Source organism: Camelina sativa, chromosome 18, assembly GCF_030686135.1.
Source record: "Camelina sativa cultivar CO46 ecotype springtype chromosome 18, ASM3068613v1".
NCBI lineage: Eukaryota > Viridiplantae > Streptophyta > Magnoliopsida > Brassicales > Brassicaceae > Camelina > Camelina sativa.
This window is the reverse complement of record NC_141897.1, coordinates 11,475,604-11,492,379: the sequence shown is the minus strand read 5'-3', so window position 1 is coordinate 11,492,379 and position 16,776 is coordinate 11,475,604. Positions and strand designations below refer to the sequence as shown.

Genomic DNA, 16,776 nt, shown 5'->3' with positions numbered 1-16,776 from the left:
ATTAGGGCAGTTGCATGGGCTCCTGGTGAAAGGTAAGTGAAGAGAAATCACACCTATAAAATAAAACTACCGCTACAAAATGTACCATGAGAGCATTCACTTATTAATCAAAGTAATTTCTGAAAACCTTCCGGTGATCATGAAAGTGCAAACATAGTAACTACTGCTGGACATGGAGGTACTTACGGTACACTTCACTAAAACATCATTTCTCTTTAAAACTTTGATTCTGATGTAATTGATACACATACAATTAATCTTGACGATGACGATGAATCATCATTAATCTTGAAGATTAATTGTTATGATGTATACACATACAATTTCCATTAAAAACAATGCAATAACATAATTAGAAAGTGTTGTAAATTCAAGAATTAAAAACGTTAGGTCTAGGGAAATTTTCAGGAGTTTATGAAATATCAAATCAATTAATAAATTAGGATTCAATCAATTAAAAATCAGATCTAGAACTCTAAACACAATTGTAAAATAAATCCGTTCTCACTGCAAATATTATCTAAATTTAAAACCCAAAAATCCAAATCTCTTTGTAAAATTCAAGGTTAAAAATCAGTTTTAAAAACAGGTTTAGATTGCTCACAAAATTACTAAATCAAATCTCTTTGCAAGAAGTAATTTTGCTCATTAAAAAGTATTATCATGAAAATTAATTATATTCTCATATCAATTTATTTTCCTATGTTATTGATTCTAGGTGATCAATCAAGAATTATTATGAAGAACAAGCAAAGATGAAGACCACAGATGAATAAGAATCCTAACAAATCAATAGATCTAATAAATCATAAAAACCCTATGAAAACTCTGAACCTAACAAGCAAACTACTCAGACATGTTTAATGAAGAACAAGACATCTTTTCTGAATAATAAGCAATTGATATTAAGAAGTAAGAAGGGAGTTCAAGAATCTTCTCACTACAGATGAAATGAGATCTCACTCTCCCACAAGCTCTCAATCAAAAAGGTAGCTGGAATCAAAATTTCTAGAAAAATAACTTAGGTCTACAAAATGACCATAAAAATCCTATAAATACTCTAAAACACGTCTTGGGCCTTAATTGCAAATAAAGGAAACTTGGGCAAATTTTGTAAAACTTCTAAAGCTTGTGGAGAAAACTTCCGATTGGCTTGTGGTAGCTGCATCGATCGATGCTTTGGGTTGCATCGGTCGATGCAAACTCTTGAACTCGTCTCCCAGCTTCGCTGATCAGCCTTAATGCTTTGATTATGCTCCAAATCATCTTTTTTGCTACTTTGTGTTCCATCCGTGCCAATGAGTACCTAAATCCAATAAAGACTCAAAAACAACCTAGAAAACAAATCAAAAAACTCAAAAAGCACACTTATACCATGGTTAAAAACCACAAAAACCATGATATATCATAGGCTTCCAAACAGAGCTATTCAACTGCCCTCGACAAATATATCTCTCAACCCACTCTAAAAAAATAAAACTTCTGCTACCAAGGAGAAATGAAAGACCCCGACCCTGGACATTTTATGGCCGGTGAGGTTCTCTCGTCTGTTACTCTCTACCTAGTCATATTTTATGGTCCATTCTTTAAACAAAGTTCATTCGCACCATATGAGATTCGTGTTCCCTGCCCCCACGTTGACTATTGTCTCTGTGTCGTCAATGGTCTCATCAGCCAGCCCTTTGTCCTTCTTCCTCTTTTCCTTGTTGCTCTTACCCATCTGCAGAACTCATACATTTTAGTCACGGTTAAGTTAAATAAATCGCTAACACTAAGAACAACTACCGCGAGATCCCATTAACCCGATGAGTGGTGATACCCATAACCTGCACTATCAGTCCTAGAACCAAGCATGCTCTGATACCAACTTAAAAGACCCCGACCCCGGACATTTTATGGCTAGTGAGGTTCTCTCGTACCTTACTCTCTACTTAGTCATATTTTATGGTTCATTATCTAAACAAAGTTCATTCGCACATTCTGAGATTCAATACTTAGAGTCTATATGATATAAACTTAGAGTAAAGCAAACAATCTGGTATTATATTAATTAATCAAAGGATTCGATACAACTTATGATTTTGCATATAAGCTAGTACAACATGTATAATCAATCCTAGCTACCCTTAACACCACCACTCATCTTCTCGGCCATGAATCTCGCGCCTAACCAGTTCCCTTTCCGCGATCACCCTCCATTCCTGAAATCCAAGTAGCCATCAATAACATTTCCCTTAGGCCGTACAATGTCATGCAATGCATGCTAAGTCATAATATCCGTCCAGTACAACAGTTGGCCAGTAGAGAGTTATCCCGCGCATCAGTTCGACGGTGTACCAAGGTATCTGCACTGATCCCCCGTCCAACCGCCGAGCCGCGTTTACTTTTCTCTGACCATACCGTCTGTACATGGACAGTACGGGTGGTACACTGATCGGTAGGGAGGTAGTATGTGCATGAGTTCGGTTGTATCACGGTGAACCTTGTGGACCAACTGAAGCATTATAAATGCTTATGTAGATGCAACTACCCCCTCCCTCATAACCCATAAGGTCGTTACTGTACCGTACCTCCCACCCTCAAACCTTACTCGCTGAACTCTCGGTCTCGGAAACCTTCTTCTCTATTTTATACTCGTTCTGTCTGGAGTTTTTGTTGTGTTTTCTGTTTCTGATGGTGTGTTTGGAATGACGGTGGACCCTGTATATATAGGCTCCTGGCAGAAGTCTAGGCCCCAAAAGGCACCTATCCGACAGAACTGTTCGTTTGCTCCCATTCGCTCGTGCATGTTCGGTCGTGCCTATTCGGTCACCGCGTCCCACCATCCTGACCGCTCACTAGCTCCCCAACTGAACTTCACACTGTCTACCACCGTCCAGCTGGACGAGCTGGGTTGAGCTCCTTTCCAGCTGGTCGAGCTAATGGTAGTTGTCTTGAGCTGGTCGAGCTGACCTTAGCTGGCCGGCAGCTGGTCGGCAGCTGCTCGAGCTGTCTGTAGCTTGTCGAGAGCTGTTCGAGAGCTGGTCGATCATTTGTCCCTTCCTGACCTGTCTGAGATCTCCTTGCACTCTCGAACTAAGTCACGGCCTATGATCCTATTCAGGATCGGGGGCGTTACAAGTCTATCGCCCCCCCCCCCCTTGAAAGGGATTCATCCCCGACTCCTGCTCAAGTTGATATTCTCCCATCTCCTTATACCACTTAGGATAATCAACCTTCATTTTATTTTTGATCTCCCAAGTAGCTTCTTCGCGTCCACCACAGTTCCACAAGATTTTCACCATGTCAATCTTTTTCCTGCGCATTCCCTTTACCATTCGATCAATGATTCGAATAGGCGTTGCTTCCACCGTCATGTTTTCTTGCAACTCAGGTGGAACATCCTCGACTACTTCATCCTGTTCACTTAGGCATTTCCTTAGTTGCGATACATGGAAAACCTTATGAAAAGCGTCAAGCTTTGGTGGTCACTCCATTTTGAATGCAACTGCGCCTACTCGTTCAATCACCTTGTACGGTCCTACGTACCTTGGGCTCAACTTCTTCCTCTTGGTAAATCGCCCTTTTCCCTTATAGGTCCTCGCCTTAAGATACACTAAGTCGCCCATTTCAAACTCCAATTCCTTCCAACGCTTGTCCCCATAACTTTTATGTCGGTTTTGGGCCTCCTTCAACTTAATTTTCAAAAACTTCAACATTTCAGCCGTCTCGTCCACAATCTTGGGTCCGAATAACGTCCGTTTCCCAACCGGCGTCCAGCACAATGGCGTTCGACATGCTCGGCCATATAACGCTTCATAGGGCAACATTCCAATACTAGCTTGGTAACTATTGTTGTAAGCAAATTCCACCAAGTTTAAGTACTTTTTCCAGCCTCCGCCCCAATCCAATACACAAGCTCACAACATGTCCTCCAGTGTTTGAATTGTTCTCTCGGATTGACCATCAGTTTGTGGGTGGTACGTCGTACTTAGGTTCACCCTTGTTCCCAAAACTTTTTGGAAAACTTTCTATAATTGCGAGGTGAACCGTGTATCTCGATATAAGACAATGCTTACCGGAACTCCGTGCAACCGAACGATCTCCTCGGCTCGGCTCCATCTGTTTCTGAAATTGCGATGAAGTGTGCAGATTTGGTCAATATATCCACTACAACCCAAACGCATAGGCAATCCGGTCACAAAGTCCATCGTCACATGATCCCAATTCCATTCTGGCATAGGTAGACTTTGGACTAGTCCACGCGGCACTTGATGCTTGGCTTTGACAAGTTGACAGGTTTTACACTTGGCAACCCACACAGCCACATCTCTTTTTGTTCCCTTCCAATAATAGTATCTCTTCGGATCACGATACATCTCAATGCGCCTCCTTGAGGATTTCCTCCCTTATCTCCTTGCTTGGTGGCACACACACTCGACCATTTACCACGATGGTACCGTTTCTCGATGTTTGGAACTCTGTTTTATTATTCTCCACCCAACTCTTGAGTTCCTCATCCTTTTCTTTAGCCAAACAAATTCTACTAAGTAGACCCGCTTGATCGGCCGCCCCCGGACTTAGTGGCTTGATCTCATTAGACAATGCATTTAAATGCAAAGTCCCGATCATGTAAACCAATGATTCTTGATTTTTCTCTGCTTCCACATCGAAGCGTCCTCTACTCAAGGCATCCACAACTTGATTTGCCTTTCTCGGATGATAGGTAATATCCAAGTCATAGTCCGCGACATATTCCATCCACCTTCTATGCCTAAGATTTAAATCAGGCTGGGTGAATATGTATTTGAAGCTCTTGTGGTCGGTGAAGATTTGAACCTTGGCTCCGTACAGATATGATCGCCAAATCTTAAATGCGAACACCACCGCAACCATCTCCAAATCATGTGTTTGGTAATTTCCTTCGTGTTTACGCAACTGCCTTGAAGCATATGCGATTACACTACCTATTTGCATTAGCACACAACCTAGCCCTGTTATTGAGGCATCGGTGTACACCACATATGGCTCATTTGCCTCCGGCAGCACCAGTACCGGAGCACTTGTGAGCATCGCCTTTAACTCTGAGAAACTTTTTTCACATTCCTCTATCCATAGGAACTTGGTATCTTTACCCGTCAACCGTGTAATTGGCTGAGACATACTCGCAAAGCCCTTAACAAATTTTCGGTAATAACCAGCCAACCCAAGAAAAATTCTTATCTCAGTGGCGTTCTCTGGTCGTGGCCAGTCCTTTATCGACTTGATCTTTTCCGGATCCACGGACACTCCTTGATCCGAAACAATATGTCCAAGGAATCCAACGCTCTTCTGCCAAAGCAAGCATTTGCTTAACTTTGCAAAAAGCTTGTGCTCCCTTAACCGCTCCAAGACTGCCCTCAAGTGACTTTGATGAATTTCCCAGTCGTTCGAGTAAACAAGTATGTCATCAATGAAGATGATGAAAAAGTCGTCTAAGAATTCTCGGAATACACCATTCATCATCTTCATGAAGGATGTCGGTGCGTTTGTCAATCCTAATGGCATTACCACAAACTCGATGTGGTCGTACCTTGTTCAGAAAGCCATTTTCCGAATGTATGATGGCTCTATCGAAATTTGATGGTACCTCGAGGCCAAGTCTATCTTTGAGAACCACTTTGCACCTCGGAGATTATCCAACAATTCGTCTATCCGGGGCAATGGGTACTTATGTTTCACTGTCACCCTATTCATCCCCCGTAATCAATGCATAGCTTGAAACTACCATCCTTTTTCTTTACAAAAAAGAGTGGTGCACCTCATGGTGAACTACTTGGTCTAATAAATCCTTTCTCCAACAATTCTCCCAATTGTTTCTTTAAATCCGCCATTTCTGTCAGTGCCATTCGGTAAGGCGCTTTTGATATAGGGTTCGTCCCTGGTTCTAGCTCGATGGTAAATGGATCTGACCGATCCGGCGGCACTCCCCCTACCGCTTCAAACACATCAGAGAACTCACTTGTTATCGGAATATCTTTCAACTCCGCATTTTCCCCAACTTCTGTTGTTGTTATTGTGGCTAAGTATGGGGGCTGAGATGACCAAACTTCCCAAAGTTGATCTTATTCCTTGGAATCTCAATGTTCCTTCCTTTTTCTCAAAATTTACTTGCCCTTGGTGACAGTTAATGTGAGCCTTCTACTTCCCCAACCAGTCCATCCCCAAGATAACATCATGTTTCATTAGTGGAACAATGATCAGGTCAGTAGGCATATCGACACCATTGACAATGACCAGGATTCCTCAAACCATACCGGACGGGTACATCGCCTGTCCGTTGACTGCTCGGACCGTTCCATATCCGGTGTTTGGTTCTTTATTGAACCCACCTTCCCCTATCATTTCAAGGCTCACAAAACAATGTGTGGCCCCTGAATCAAACAAGGTGTGCGTTTCAACACCACCTATATTTAAGGTCCCTACACATTCCTCTAGAATGCTAAGTACCCATATCCCCCTTTCACATACATTATAATGCTATGTAATGCACTAATTGAACTTAGAAAGTTTCTCGTAACATACCAGTAATCGCCTTGAAATCCCCAGCAGCAGTTTCTTTGGACAGCTCGTACTCGCGTGGTGTGACAATATGTCTCTTTGGTGGTGGCGGTAAAGATTCCTTGCCACGGTTCCCACGTTGGTGGGTCTGTCTTCCCACATCAAGCTTCAGTCATTTCCTCCTAAAATGTCCCTCTTTTTCGCATAGGTAACAAGTCCTTGGCCCATCACCATTTTCCATCCTTGGACAATTCTGGATCGTGTGATCCTTGCTTCCACAATGATCACATGCACCAACGACATTCCAGCAAGAACCACTGTGGTGTTTTCCGCAAGTCCTACACTCTCCAAACTTAGCGTCGGACCTTGCGTTGTCCACCTTTTCCCATTTCCTCTTCCTATCTATGGTTTTGGGTGGGTGAGTCGAACACAAAGAAACCCTCTAGCGCCTAAGTTGTTTCTCTTCCTCCAACCAAGCTTCAATCACGACCGCCATTTCCACCACTTTAACAACCGTGTTAAAAACATCTGTGAAGCAATGGTTGTGGATTTCCACCCTTAGTTCGCGGATAAAACGAAGGACTTGTGATTTCTCATCTTCAATATTGTTTCCAACATAGCGCCTAAGGCAACTGAATTCAACATCATATACACAAACTGTCATATTCCCTTGTACCAGGTTCTGGTACGCACTTTCCAGTCGGTCCCATGCCTCTACGGGAAAGAATTTCTTGTTGAATTCCGCCTCAAAGTATGCAACGGTTAGGACTTGACCACATGTCCGTTTCTCAACCGTCACCCACCAATTATGTGCTTCCTCTTCAAGGAAATAGACGACAATGGCCTTTTGATACTCCTCCGGGCATCGAGTGGAATTAAAATTTCATACAATCGGATCCAACGCAGCCACGATCGGATCCAAACTCGCCGGAAAATGTTTTGTCCTCAGTCTCGAGACATGCTCCAACACATCCAAGTAGCCCCTTCTCTTTTTTGGAGAATCATCAGGACTTACTTTGCTGGTCTCCGTAACAATCTTGCTACGCACCGCTGGTACCACAGGATCCGGTACCAGTATCTTTGTGACCACGTCCAACTGTGCCATCATTGCCTTCATCGTCTCCCATTGTTCTTGGGACGATGGTACCGCATTTGGTTGCCCATTTGCGTTAGTTGCACCACTACTTTCCGGAATATCATTATCTGGTTGCTTCTCTCCATCCACAGGTTCGGCTGGTTTTTGGGCGTTCGTGTTCCCTGCCCCCCACGTTGACTATTCTCTTTGTGGCGTCAATGGTCTCATCAGCCAGCCCCTTGTCCTTCTTCCTCTTTTCCTTGTTGCTCTTACCCATCTGCAGAATTCATACATTTTAGTCACGGTTAAGTTAAATAAATCGCTAACACTAAGAACAACTACCGCGAGATCCCATTAACCCGATGAGTGGTGATACCCATAACCTGCACTATCAGTCCTAGAACCAAGCATGCTCTGATACCAACTTAAAAGACCCCGAACCCAGACATTTTATGGACAGTGAGGTTCTCTCGTACCTTACTCTCTACTTAGTCATATTTTATGGTCCATTATTTAAACAAAGTTCATTCGCACATTCTGAGATTCAATACTTAGAGTCTATATGATATAAACTTAGAGTAAAGCAAAAAATCGGGTATTGTATTAATTAATCAAAGGATTCGATACAACTTATGAGTTTGCAAATAAGCTAGTACAAGCTACATAATCGATCCTAGCTACCCTTAACACCACCACTCATCTTCCCGGCCATGATTCTCGCGCCTAAGCAGTTCCCTCTCCGCAATCACCCTCCTTTCCTGAAATCCAAGTAGCCATCAATAACATTTCCCTTTGGTCGTACAATGTCATGCAATGCATGCTAATTCAGAATATCCGTCCAGTACAGCAGTTGGCCGGTAGAGAGTTATCCCGCGCATCAGTTTGACGGTGTACCGAGGCATCTGCATATATCCCTCGTCCAACCACTGAGCGCGTTTACTTTTCTCCGACCATACCGTTTGTACATGGACACTCCAGGCGGTACACTGATCGGTAGGGAGGTAGCATGCGCATCAGTTCTCTCGTATCACGGTGAACCTAGTGGTTCCCGATCCACTTCCGAGCCGCACCCGTTTCCTCCGACCAACTGGACCAACCGAAGAATTATAAATGTTTATGTAGATGCAACTACCCCATCCCTCAGAACCCATTAGGTCGGTACTGTACCGTACCTCCGACCCTCAAACCTTACTCGCTGAACTCTCGGTCTCGGAAACCGTCTTCTCTATTTTATACTTGTTCTTTCTCAAGTTTTTGTTGTGTTTTTTGTTTCCGATGGTGTGTTTGGAATGAAGCCGCGCCATGTATATATAGGATCCTGGATGAGGTCTAGGCCCCAAAAGGCACCTATCCGAGAGAACTTTATTATTACAAAATCCGTCTCAAACGATCACAATTTTCACAGTAATCTATACTAGTAAAAAATAAAAGACTAGAAGTTTTGGCCAATTTAAAAAAATTAAATCTTTAGTCAAGATATAACAGCTAACAAGCGCTTTGAAAAGCCAAACCCAGCATAAGTTCTTTTGTTTTTTGTCGACATAAAAAACTTCCTAGCATAAGTTCATCTAGGGAGACCTTTTTTTCATTTAGGATTTTTCAAGTTTTAGTAGATTAGTTTAATACATTCTTTATATATTTGGAATAAGATTTGGCGAAAACTATATATATATATATATATTATTGGACTTTGATGTGACACTAACGTCCCTAACCTTTGTGCGCTCCCGTTCGATCGTGCCTGTTCGGTCACCGTGTCCCACCATCCTGACCGCTCACGAGCTCCCCAACTGACCTTCACACTGTCCACCACCGTCCAGCTGGCCTAGCTGGGTTGAGCTCCTTGGCAGCTGGTTGAGCTAGTGGAAGCTGACTAGCAGCTGGTCGAGCTGTCTATATATGGTCGGGAGCTAGTCGAGAGCTGGTCAATCCTTTGTCCCATACTTGGCATGTTTCCCTCTATGTCCGAGCTATCGAGTAGCTCCTTCCCGACCTGTCCGAGATCTCCCTGCCATCTCGAACAAAGTCACAGCCTACGATCCTACTCAGGATCGCGGGCGTTACACTGTCGGAAGTGGTCTAGTAATTTAAACCATTCACCAAGCAGGATCATAAATGAAAGCTGCAAAAGGAAAATAACTTACCTTTCCACTGTCAGAGTTGTATTCCTGAAGTATAAAGAGTTCATAGATGGAATCGGGGCACATGGGATACAGGGCTGGATGGATGATGAGGCAACGGTAACCAACGCTCCTTGGAGGTGTGGTCATAATGTTGTTTTTGTACAATCTGTTTAACTGACCTCGACACCAGAAAAACTCAAATATAGAGTTATGAAGACCGAACCGGGATATAGAAGATCTAAGACCTATCACATCGTCGATAGTGGTTCAGCGAGAGTATGTTCCTACATAGCTTGGCCAAAAGATGGTATGGTAACATGGTTTCAGAAGAATATTGCCAACACCATTTCCATGATATCAAATTATCTTTCAGGTGGAGTCATCGGCCACCGTAATAAATAATCGAAGCAACATATCAAAAGGTTTTGACAGGAAGAGGATAGTGACAGACCTGAACCATCGTTGTATTGGGTTTGTGCACAAGCTGCTATTAATGGGCCGAGAATTGATTCTAAGGCCCAACAGTTAGGAAAGGTCCACCAGGTGAGAACCTAGAGTTTCCTTTGTTACGCGGCAGCTGCGTCGAGGCGGGTACCTAATTAGCGAGAGACAAATCTCGGCGGGGAGATCGAGCTCCACGGAACCACTTTGCTCATGGTCTTTAAGGGTACTTCAATAGAGATTAGATTTAATCTGGATCTGCACACCATGGGTGAATTTGGGAATACTTGCTGCTAAATCAACATTGTGAGCAGAGGTTGGATCTGGAAGAGAGATATCAGCCAAATCCTCCTTCTTAAGCCATTGGATCCTGACTGACCGGAATAGGTTGAGGGTTTGAGCAAGGATTGGGAGGGTGTAAAAGTTTTAAAAGATTGAGATATGTGGCTGAAGAAGATTAAAGACGAAGATAAAAAGAGAACGGAAGCAAAGGAGAAAGAGGAATCCCGACGCTGGCGATTCATGCTTTCGCCGGCGCCGGAGAACAAAGCTTGAAGGAGTTTCTTGATGTTAGTGCTTGGGAGGGTTTTACGCCAGATTTTTGAAGTTTCAACCAGAATAATACTCTCATGTATATCAATTAACCTAATATCAGATTCTAGACTGCTCTTGCTACTCTAGAATACATAATAAACCAATCTAGATGAAGAATCTCTATAGATATTACCCTAACAATTTGATAACCTAACAATTCATGAATTCTTTTGAAAACCTAAACCTAACAAGAGATCTACTCAGACATGGTGAATGAAACAAACATCATGAAAAAAATAGATATCATTAAGAAATTAAAAGAAGAAGTAAGGGAGTTCTGAATCTTCTCTGAAGAAGCCTTGAGTCTTCTCTCCAAAAGCTCTCTAAAAATCTCTCAAGATTTTGATAAAAACAAACTTAGGTCTAAACAATGGCCTTAAAAACCTATATATATTCCTAAAACACGTCGAGGACTAATGTTGCAATTAAGAAAAACTTTTGTGGAAACTTTGTAAATCTTCAAAACTTGAGAATTCAGATTTCCATTCTGTTTGTGGTTTGGTGTCGATCGACACTAGGGAGTGTCGGTCGGCACTCTCGTCCATGCTCGGCTCCAATTTTTTTTTCCTTAGCTGAATTGCTCCAAAATCCCTCTAGTTTCTCCATTTTTCTCCTTTCGTGTCAAAATCCTGTAAAACCTGTACAGACTCACAAAAAACCTAGAAACACATCAAAAGACTCTAAAAAGACTCCTTATATCATGGTTAAAAACCACAAAAACCATGATATATCAACTGTCCCAGATTTAGCCCTTGCTTGCCCTCAAGCAAAATAAAAGATAAACTTGTGAAAGAGGTTTTGAAAACAGGTAACTCACTTAACTGTATATGATTCTCATCTGCACTCTTTCATTTTCCTGACTCAAGAACTTACTTCCTCTACTTAACCATGAGAAGCATCCACATTCCTTACTCAAATCCCACAATCATTTGGAATCTCTGAAATCTCCCTTGTCATCTTATTAGTCAATATTAAAGCACAAATAAGGTGAATTCTTACCAAGAGAATATCGATCAATGGCATATGGACTCTCTCCAGGCCAAGACATTCTTCATACATCTCTTTTTATTTCCCTTTTCTCATGTCCAAGGGGCTGATTTTTTTCCTAATTTTCTTGGGTATCATTGTATTATTTTATCAATCCCTTGCTCTTTTTTTCTTTTCTTTGGACAGGAATTCTAGGAATTTTGAAGTATGCACGGGTTTACTCGACATCCCTCAGCTCAATTCCTTTAGCCTTTATCCACATTCTTTTTTTTCTGATCTTTTCTGCTTTCTGATTTTTTTAGAGTACTGAAGGGAAGAGAGAGAGGAGACATACTTTTGAAGAAATGCAATGTCTTTTATGGCCTGAAGAAGAAGTCTAGTCCATTGTATACCAACTCCCTAGGTAAGAGAATTAAGTCCAGTTAAAATCCTGATAAAATTAGAGATTATGTTAGATCAATCAGATATCCATTGAATAAGGGCTTTCAGGATTGTTGATACAGCTCATAGTCTTTCTAAGCTTCAGTTCTAAGATCAAGAATATTAAAATAATCATTAGAGTGTTAGCCAAATAAGAGAAATCATTAGTTAAGATCACAAAAAGAAAATATTTGAAAAATTTGCCTCAAACTTTATGGTTTTGACTGGCACCACTGAAACTCAAAAACAAAAACGTATTTAGTCGATAACCTCTCCCAGACTTAAACAACACTCTCCCTAGTGTTATCAAGTAAAAGGGAAGCAAAAAGCAACAAAAAAGTAGTAAAATTTGTATGGAAAGAAGAACTGAAGCGATTTTTACCCACTGTTAACACTGGTGTCGATCGACACCATATAGTGTCGCTCGACACCCGCTGTGGATGGGGAGAAGTGTTCAGACATCCATTATTATTTGCAGTTAGTTTTGTGTTTCTGTCAATCGTTGGATGTTAGTTATGTTAAAAAGCATTAGAACAAAGGTTAAAAGCAACATGATAGAGATATAGTTCAAACTTTCATACAAAATTCATAAACAAAATGACTCAAATTCAAGAAGAAAAATGACTCAAAGTAAGAAGAAAAACCAACGAGTGGTTTGCCTCCCACTAAGCGTTTGTTTTCAGTCATTAGCTTGACTGTGGTGGAGCTCAGGCGTCCGGTGGATCAGAAAGTGGCAATGTATGCCTCCAAAAAAATGGCCTCTTCATCCAAGGGGGTGCATAGGCAGTAGTTGCATGAGATCGGCCAAGGATGCGAGGAACAGGACCATGGTGGAGCTTACGGGCGGGCGGGCTTCATTTATGTCATGTAAAATCATTAATAGAAGAAACAAGCGCTCTACGATAATCTCGTGGCCTGGTTAACTACAATACAGTTTTTAAACCTTTGAAATTCTTATTAATGATATGAGGGAGATTAGGTGAAGAAGATGTGTACCTTTGCCTTACATGCATACTCTGGAGTTTAGAATGTGAAATTTTCTATTTGCAACAGCTTTCTTACTTTGAGCATAGAGAACATCCTGCAATTCATCAGTTCTGAACCTGATGCTCATGTTTCTACTTCTTCTCTTCAGTTTATCTTCTCAACAGTACCTAACTCCTTCACATACCCAGCAGTAATGTCTTCATGAATCTCTATTATCGGATCATCATCAAAGGCAATCTCCACTGGAAATGTCTGCCCATCAATAGTGGGCGCTAGGCCTGGACATTCGGGTACCCGTTCGGGTTCGGTTTGGATAACTCGGAATTTTTGGTTTTCGGGTTTAAATGTATAGGACTCGTTCGGGTATTTCTAGACTTCGGGTTCAGATCGGGTTCGGTTCGGATATTTCGGGTTCGGATTCGGATTACTCGAAATTCACAAAACTGAAAATTTTAGTATCTAATTTAGTCTAAATAATTCAATAATACGCAATATATCAAAAAATTTTGAGTATTTTTTACCCAAATTTACTAATATACAGTTTAAATACTTCAAATTATCGAAAATATCTAAAAATCTGAATATTTTGAACACTTATATTATTAAAATTATAAATATTACTAATATATTACTACTATATATTAATAATGTGGGTATATTCGGATACCCGTTCGGATTTCGGTTCGGATTCGGGTTTTCGGATACCCTCCGCAGCTAGTCCATCTCAAAGTTTATAACTAAATCTTCCACATTCAGCGCTATGTGTCCCTTCTTAACATCAATGATGGAACCAGCTGTAGCCAAGAATGAGCGACCCAAGATGAGAGGATCACTAGACTCTTTGTCATACTCCAATACCACAAAGTCAATGGGAATCATGAAGTCTCCAACCTTAATTGGAATATCCTCTAAAACACCTTCGTAAAAAGTGATTTCTATGCCGGTTGTCTTTCCAAAATTATGAGGTTCCAGTGGGATTGTTTTCTGTTGTCCTGTGCGAGGATTTGGAATTTGGGTGTGATCGTTTCACAAGTGCATAGAGAGCAAACTAAGTCAATGTTTGAAGAAATCCGTGAAAAACAAGCCAAAATCAGAGAAGATAGGATGACAGAGAACGAAGAGTTTGCTAAAACAGTCAAGTCACTAACTTTGGGTTTGAAGGTCGACGACATGGAGGAAGAAAAAGAATTAACTTTTGTATCAAAGCTAAAACTGAAAGCAGGCAACTCCAATGGCGGTTTACTAAGCAGAGAACAATATAGTAATCATTCAGGTAGACTTTGTGCAAGACTTTCAGTTGGAAGAGAGTGTGGGCATCATTTGATAGACAGTGGTGGTGAGTGGGCTGTGAGACATATTGGTGCCTTCATGAGGAAGAAAAAGCTGGATCCTTGAGGGGTGATTTCAGGGTGCATAAAACGCTAATTGGAGGACTAGAGATGAGAAAATAGTGGTGCCTTCATCCAAGATGGAATTTCCACCCTATGATGGATTGGCGAATGCCGTCGAGTGGCTGCAGAAGTGTGAGGATTATTTTGATGATCAAGGGATATACAATGATGATGCAAAGGTGCGCCAAGAAACATATATTTTAATAGGAAAGCATATCACTGGCACAACAACTTGCAGAGACGAGTTACTCGTCGACTTGGCTGGGGAGAGTTTAATAGTATCTGCAAGAGTAGATTTGGGCAAGCAGATGCAGTTAATCCTGTTGGAGAACTGTGTAACTTACAACACACCAAAACGGTAGATAAATATTGTGAACAGTTTGAGGAGTGTTTGGGAAGACAAACAAGGTTGATGGGAGAACAACAACTTTGGCAGTTTTGTGCAGGCTTAACTGACTCCTTGAGGAAAGAATGGAGTATTTGAGGCCATAAACAACTATCGAGGCTATGGAGTATGCAAGAGACAATGAGTATAAGATTGAAAGAGACAAAAGAACTCAGACATTTGGCGAACATTTAGCCCCTATAACACGTTATTCTGGCCCTATGACAAGATCAGCCAGGGTGGGACAGCTAGGAGTAACAAACCGAGTTGGGGATCTAACAAAAGAGCGTCAACCCATTCTAAGCAAAATATTACAAAGCCCCCTAGAAGAAGATTATTAATTTTGAGATGGCGGAAAGGAGAGACAAAGGACTTTGTTTTAATTGCGAGGAATTATATGCTCGAGGTCATGTTTGTAAACCAGTGTTATTCCACACATGGCTAGTCGCGGCTGGATAGGGGCAAGAGGATGAACTGCTTGATGGAGAAGAAATGTAAATCTCTCTACGTGCAATGAAAAGAGAACAAAATGACAAAACTTTTCTGGTGCAGATATTGCCAATGAGACAGGCTAGATCTTGTTAGATACAGGAAGCACTTATAATTTCATCAAAAGTAGTGTGGCTGCAAAATTGGGAATTCCAATGCCGAAAAAAACAGGAAGGGTAGTTTTGTTAAGAGATGGTGGTAAATGTCAAGTTGACGGGTTTTGTAAAGACTCGCAATGACAGTCCAAGGGCATCATTTTTTGGTTGATTGTTTTGCGATACCGCTTAGTAGCTTTGATGTGATATTAGGGATACATTGGTTGAATGCTATAGGACATGTTATGTGGGATGGTCCAGCAAGAACGATAGAATTTGATCGTCAAGGAAAAATGATTACATGGAAAAGTGAAACAAACACTAAAAGGGAGCAAGAAACCAGTTTAAAAACCATCAGTAGCATTAAAACTCTTGACAATTGGTTTGAAGAAGAAGAGGAGATATTTTTAACCCATGGAGATAATGATGATGAAATCTCTATACAAAAGATAGCAAAGGATGCAACATCAGTTTTGGTTCCAAGAACATTCGTTGGGTTTAAAGGATTGTTAAACAACCATTCCCGTTTTTTTTATAATAATAATAATAATAAATCTCTAGTGGTCTCATACCCACTAGAAACCTAACAACAAACATGAACAGCGCATAACGCAAACAATTCCAGTAACCAAATAAAATCCAACAATGAAACCATCCAATAACCAAAACAATCAAATAACAATTCCAACATCCTGCAATGTTCTATCAACTCAATCTAGCAACCTAACAACAGCTAGAAAACAATCAATCAAGCCTCTAGAACATTCTCCTCCTCATCGCCTTGATTCCACGATCATACTTTGCCTTTACCTGCACCACAAACACAAATTGAGATGCATGGGTATTGTCATAAACACTCAGTGAGACCATCCTCCCATCTACTGGGCTACAAACACAAGCAACTAAGATTCTATTATTAAAGCCAAAGAACCAAACATAAACAACACAACAAATCAGAAAAACAAGACTTGGTTAAGTCGGGTGTCGACCGACACTAGGTCGATGTCGACTGACACTAGGTCTGGTGTCGACCGATGCTATGTCGGTGTCGACCGTCACTCAACAAACAAGGTGTCGACCAACATTTAACTGGTGTTGATCGACACCGCCTTCGCAGGCACGATCCGCACGAAGCCGAACGTCGAACCTCCATTCCAAATCGTCTCCAACCCGTCCCAAACTCCTCAGGAACCTATATGAACACGAAAAAAAACAACTCCCACACAAGCAGAACACCACAAACAACAAAGAACAACCAAAACAACAGAGA

The 16,776-nt window shown here is 41.4% G+C and overlaps 1 protein-coding gene across 1 annotated transcript; it reads right to left on the bottom strand.

Annotated features, from left to right (window-relative positions):
• Positions 1-1,597: 1,597 nt before the first annotated feature.
• On the bottom strand, positions 1,598-4,358 carry LOC147922774 (uncharacterized). The gene is made up of 4 exons (XM_087497776.1): positions 4,030-4,358; positions 3,529-3,828; positions 3,216-3,417; positions 1,598-1,720 (listed from the first exon to the last, which is right to left on the bottom strand). Exons 1-4 carry the CDS (start codon positions 4,356-4,358, stop codon positions 1,598-1,600), a joined length of 954 nt encoding a protein of 317 aa, XP_087353902.1.
• Positions 4,359-16,776: the final 12,418 nt, after the last annotated feature.

Bases quoted from the DNA above. Each gene is read 5' to 3' on its own strand.
- LOC147922774 (XM_087497776.1), bottom strand. From the start codon at position 4,358: ATGTATCGTGATCCGAAGAGATACTATTATTGGAAGGGAACAAAAAGA. The intron at 3,418-3,528 runs GTACGTAGGACC...ATCGCAACTAAG, and splicing joins AGGAAGAAGTTGAGCCCAAG to GAAATGCCTAAGTGAACAGG. The intron at 1,721-3,215 runs GTTGATTATCCT...TGAGTTCTGCAG, and splicing joins AGATCAAAAATAAAATGAAG to ATGGGTAAGAGCAACAAGGA.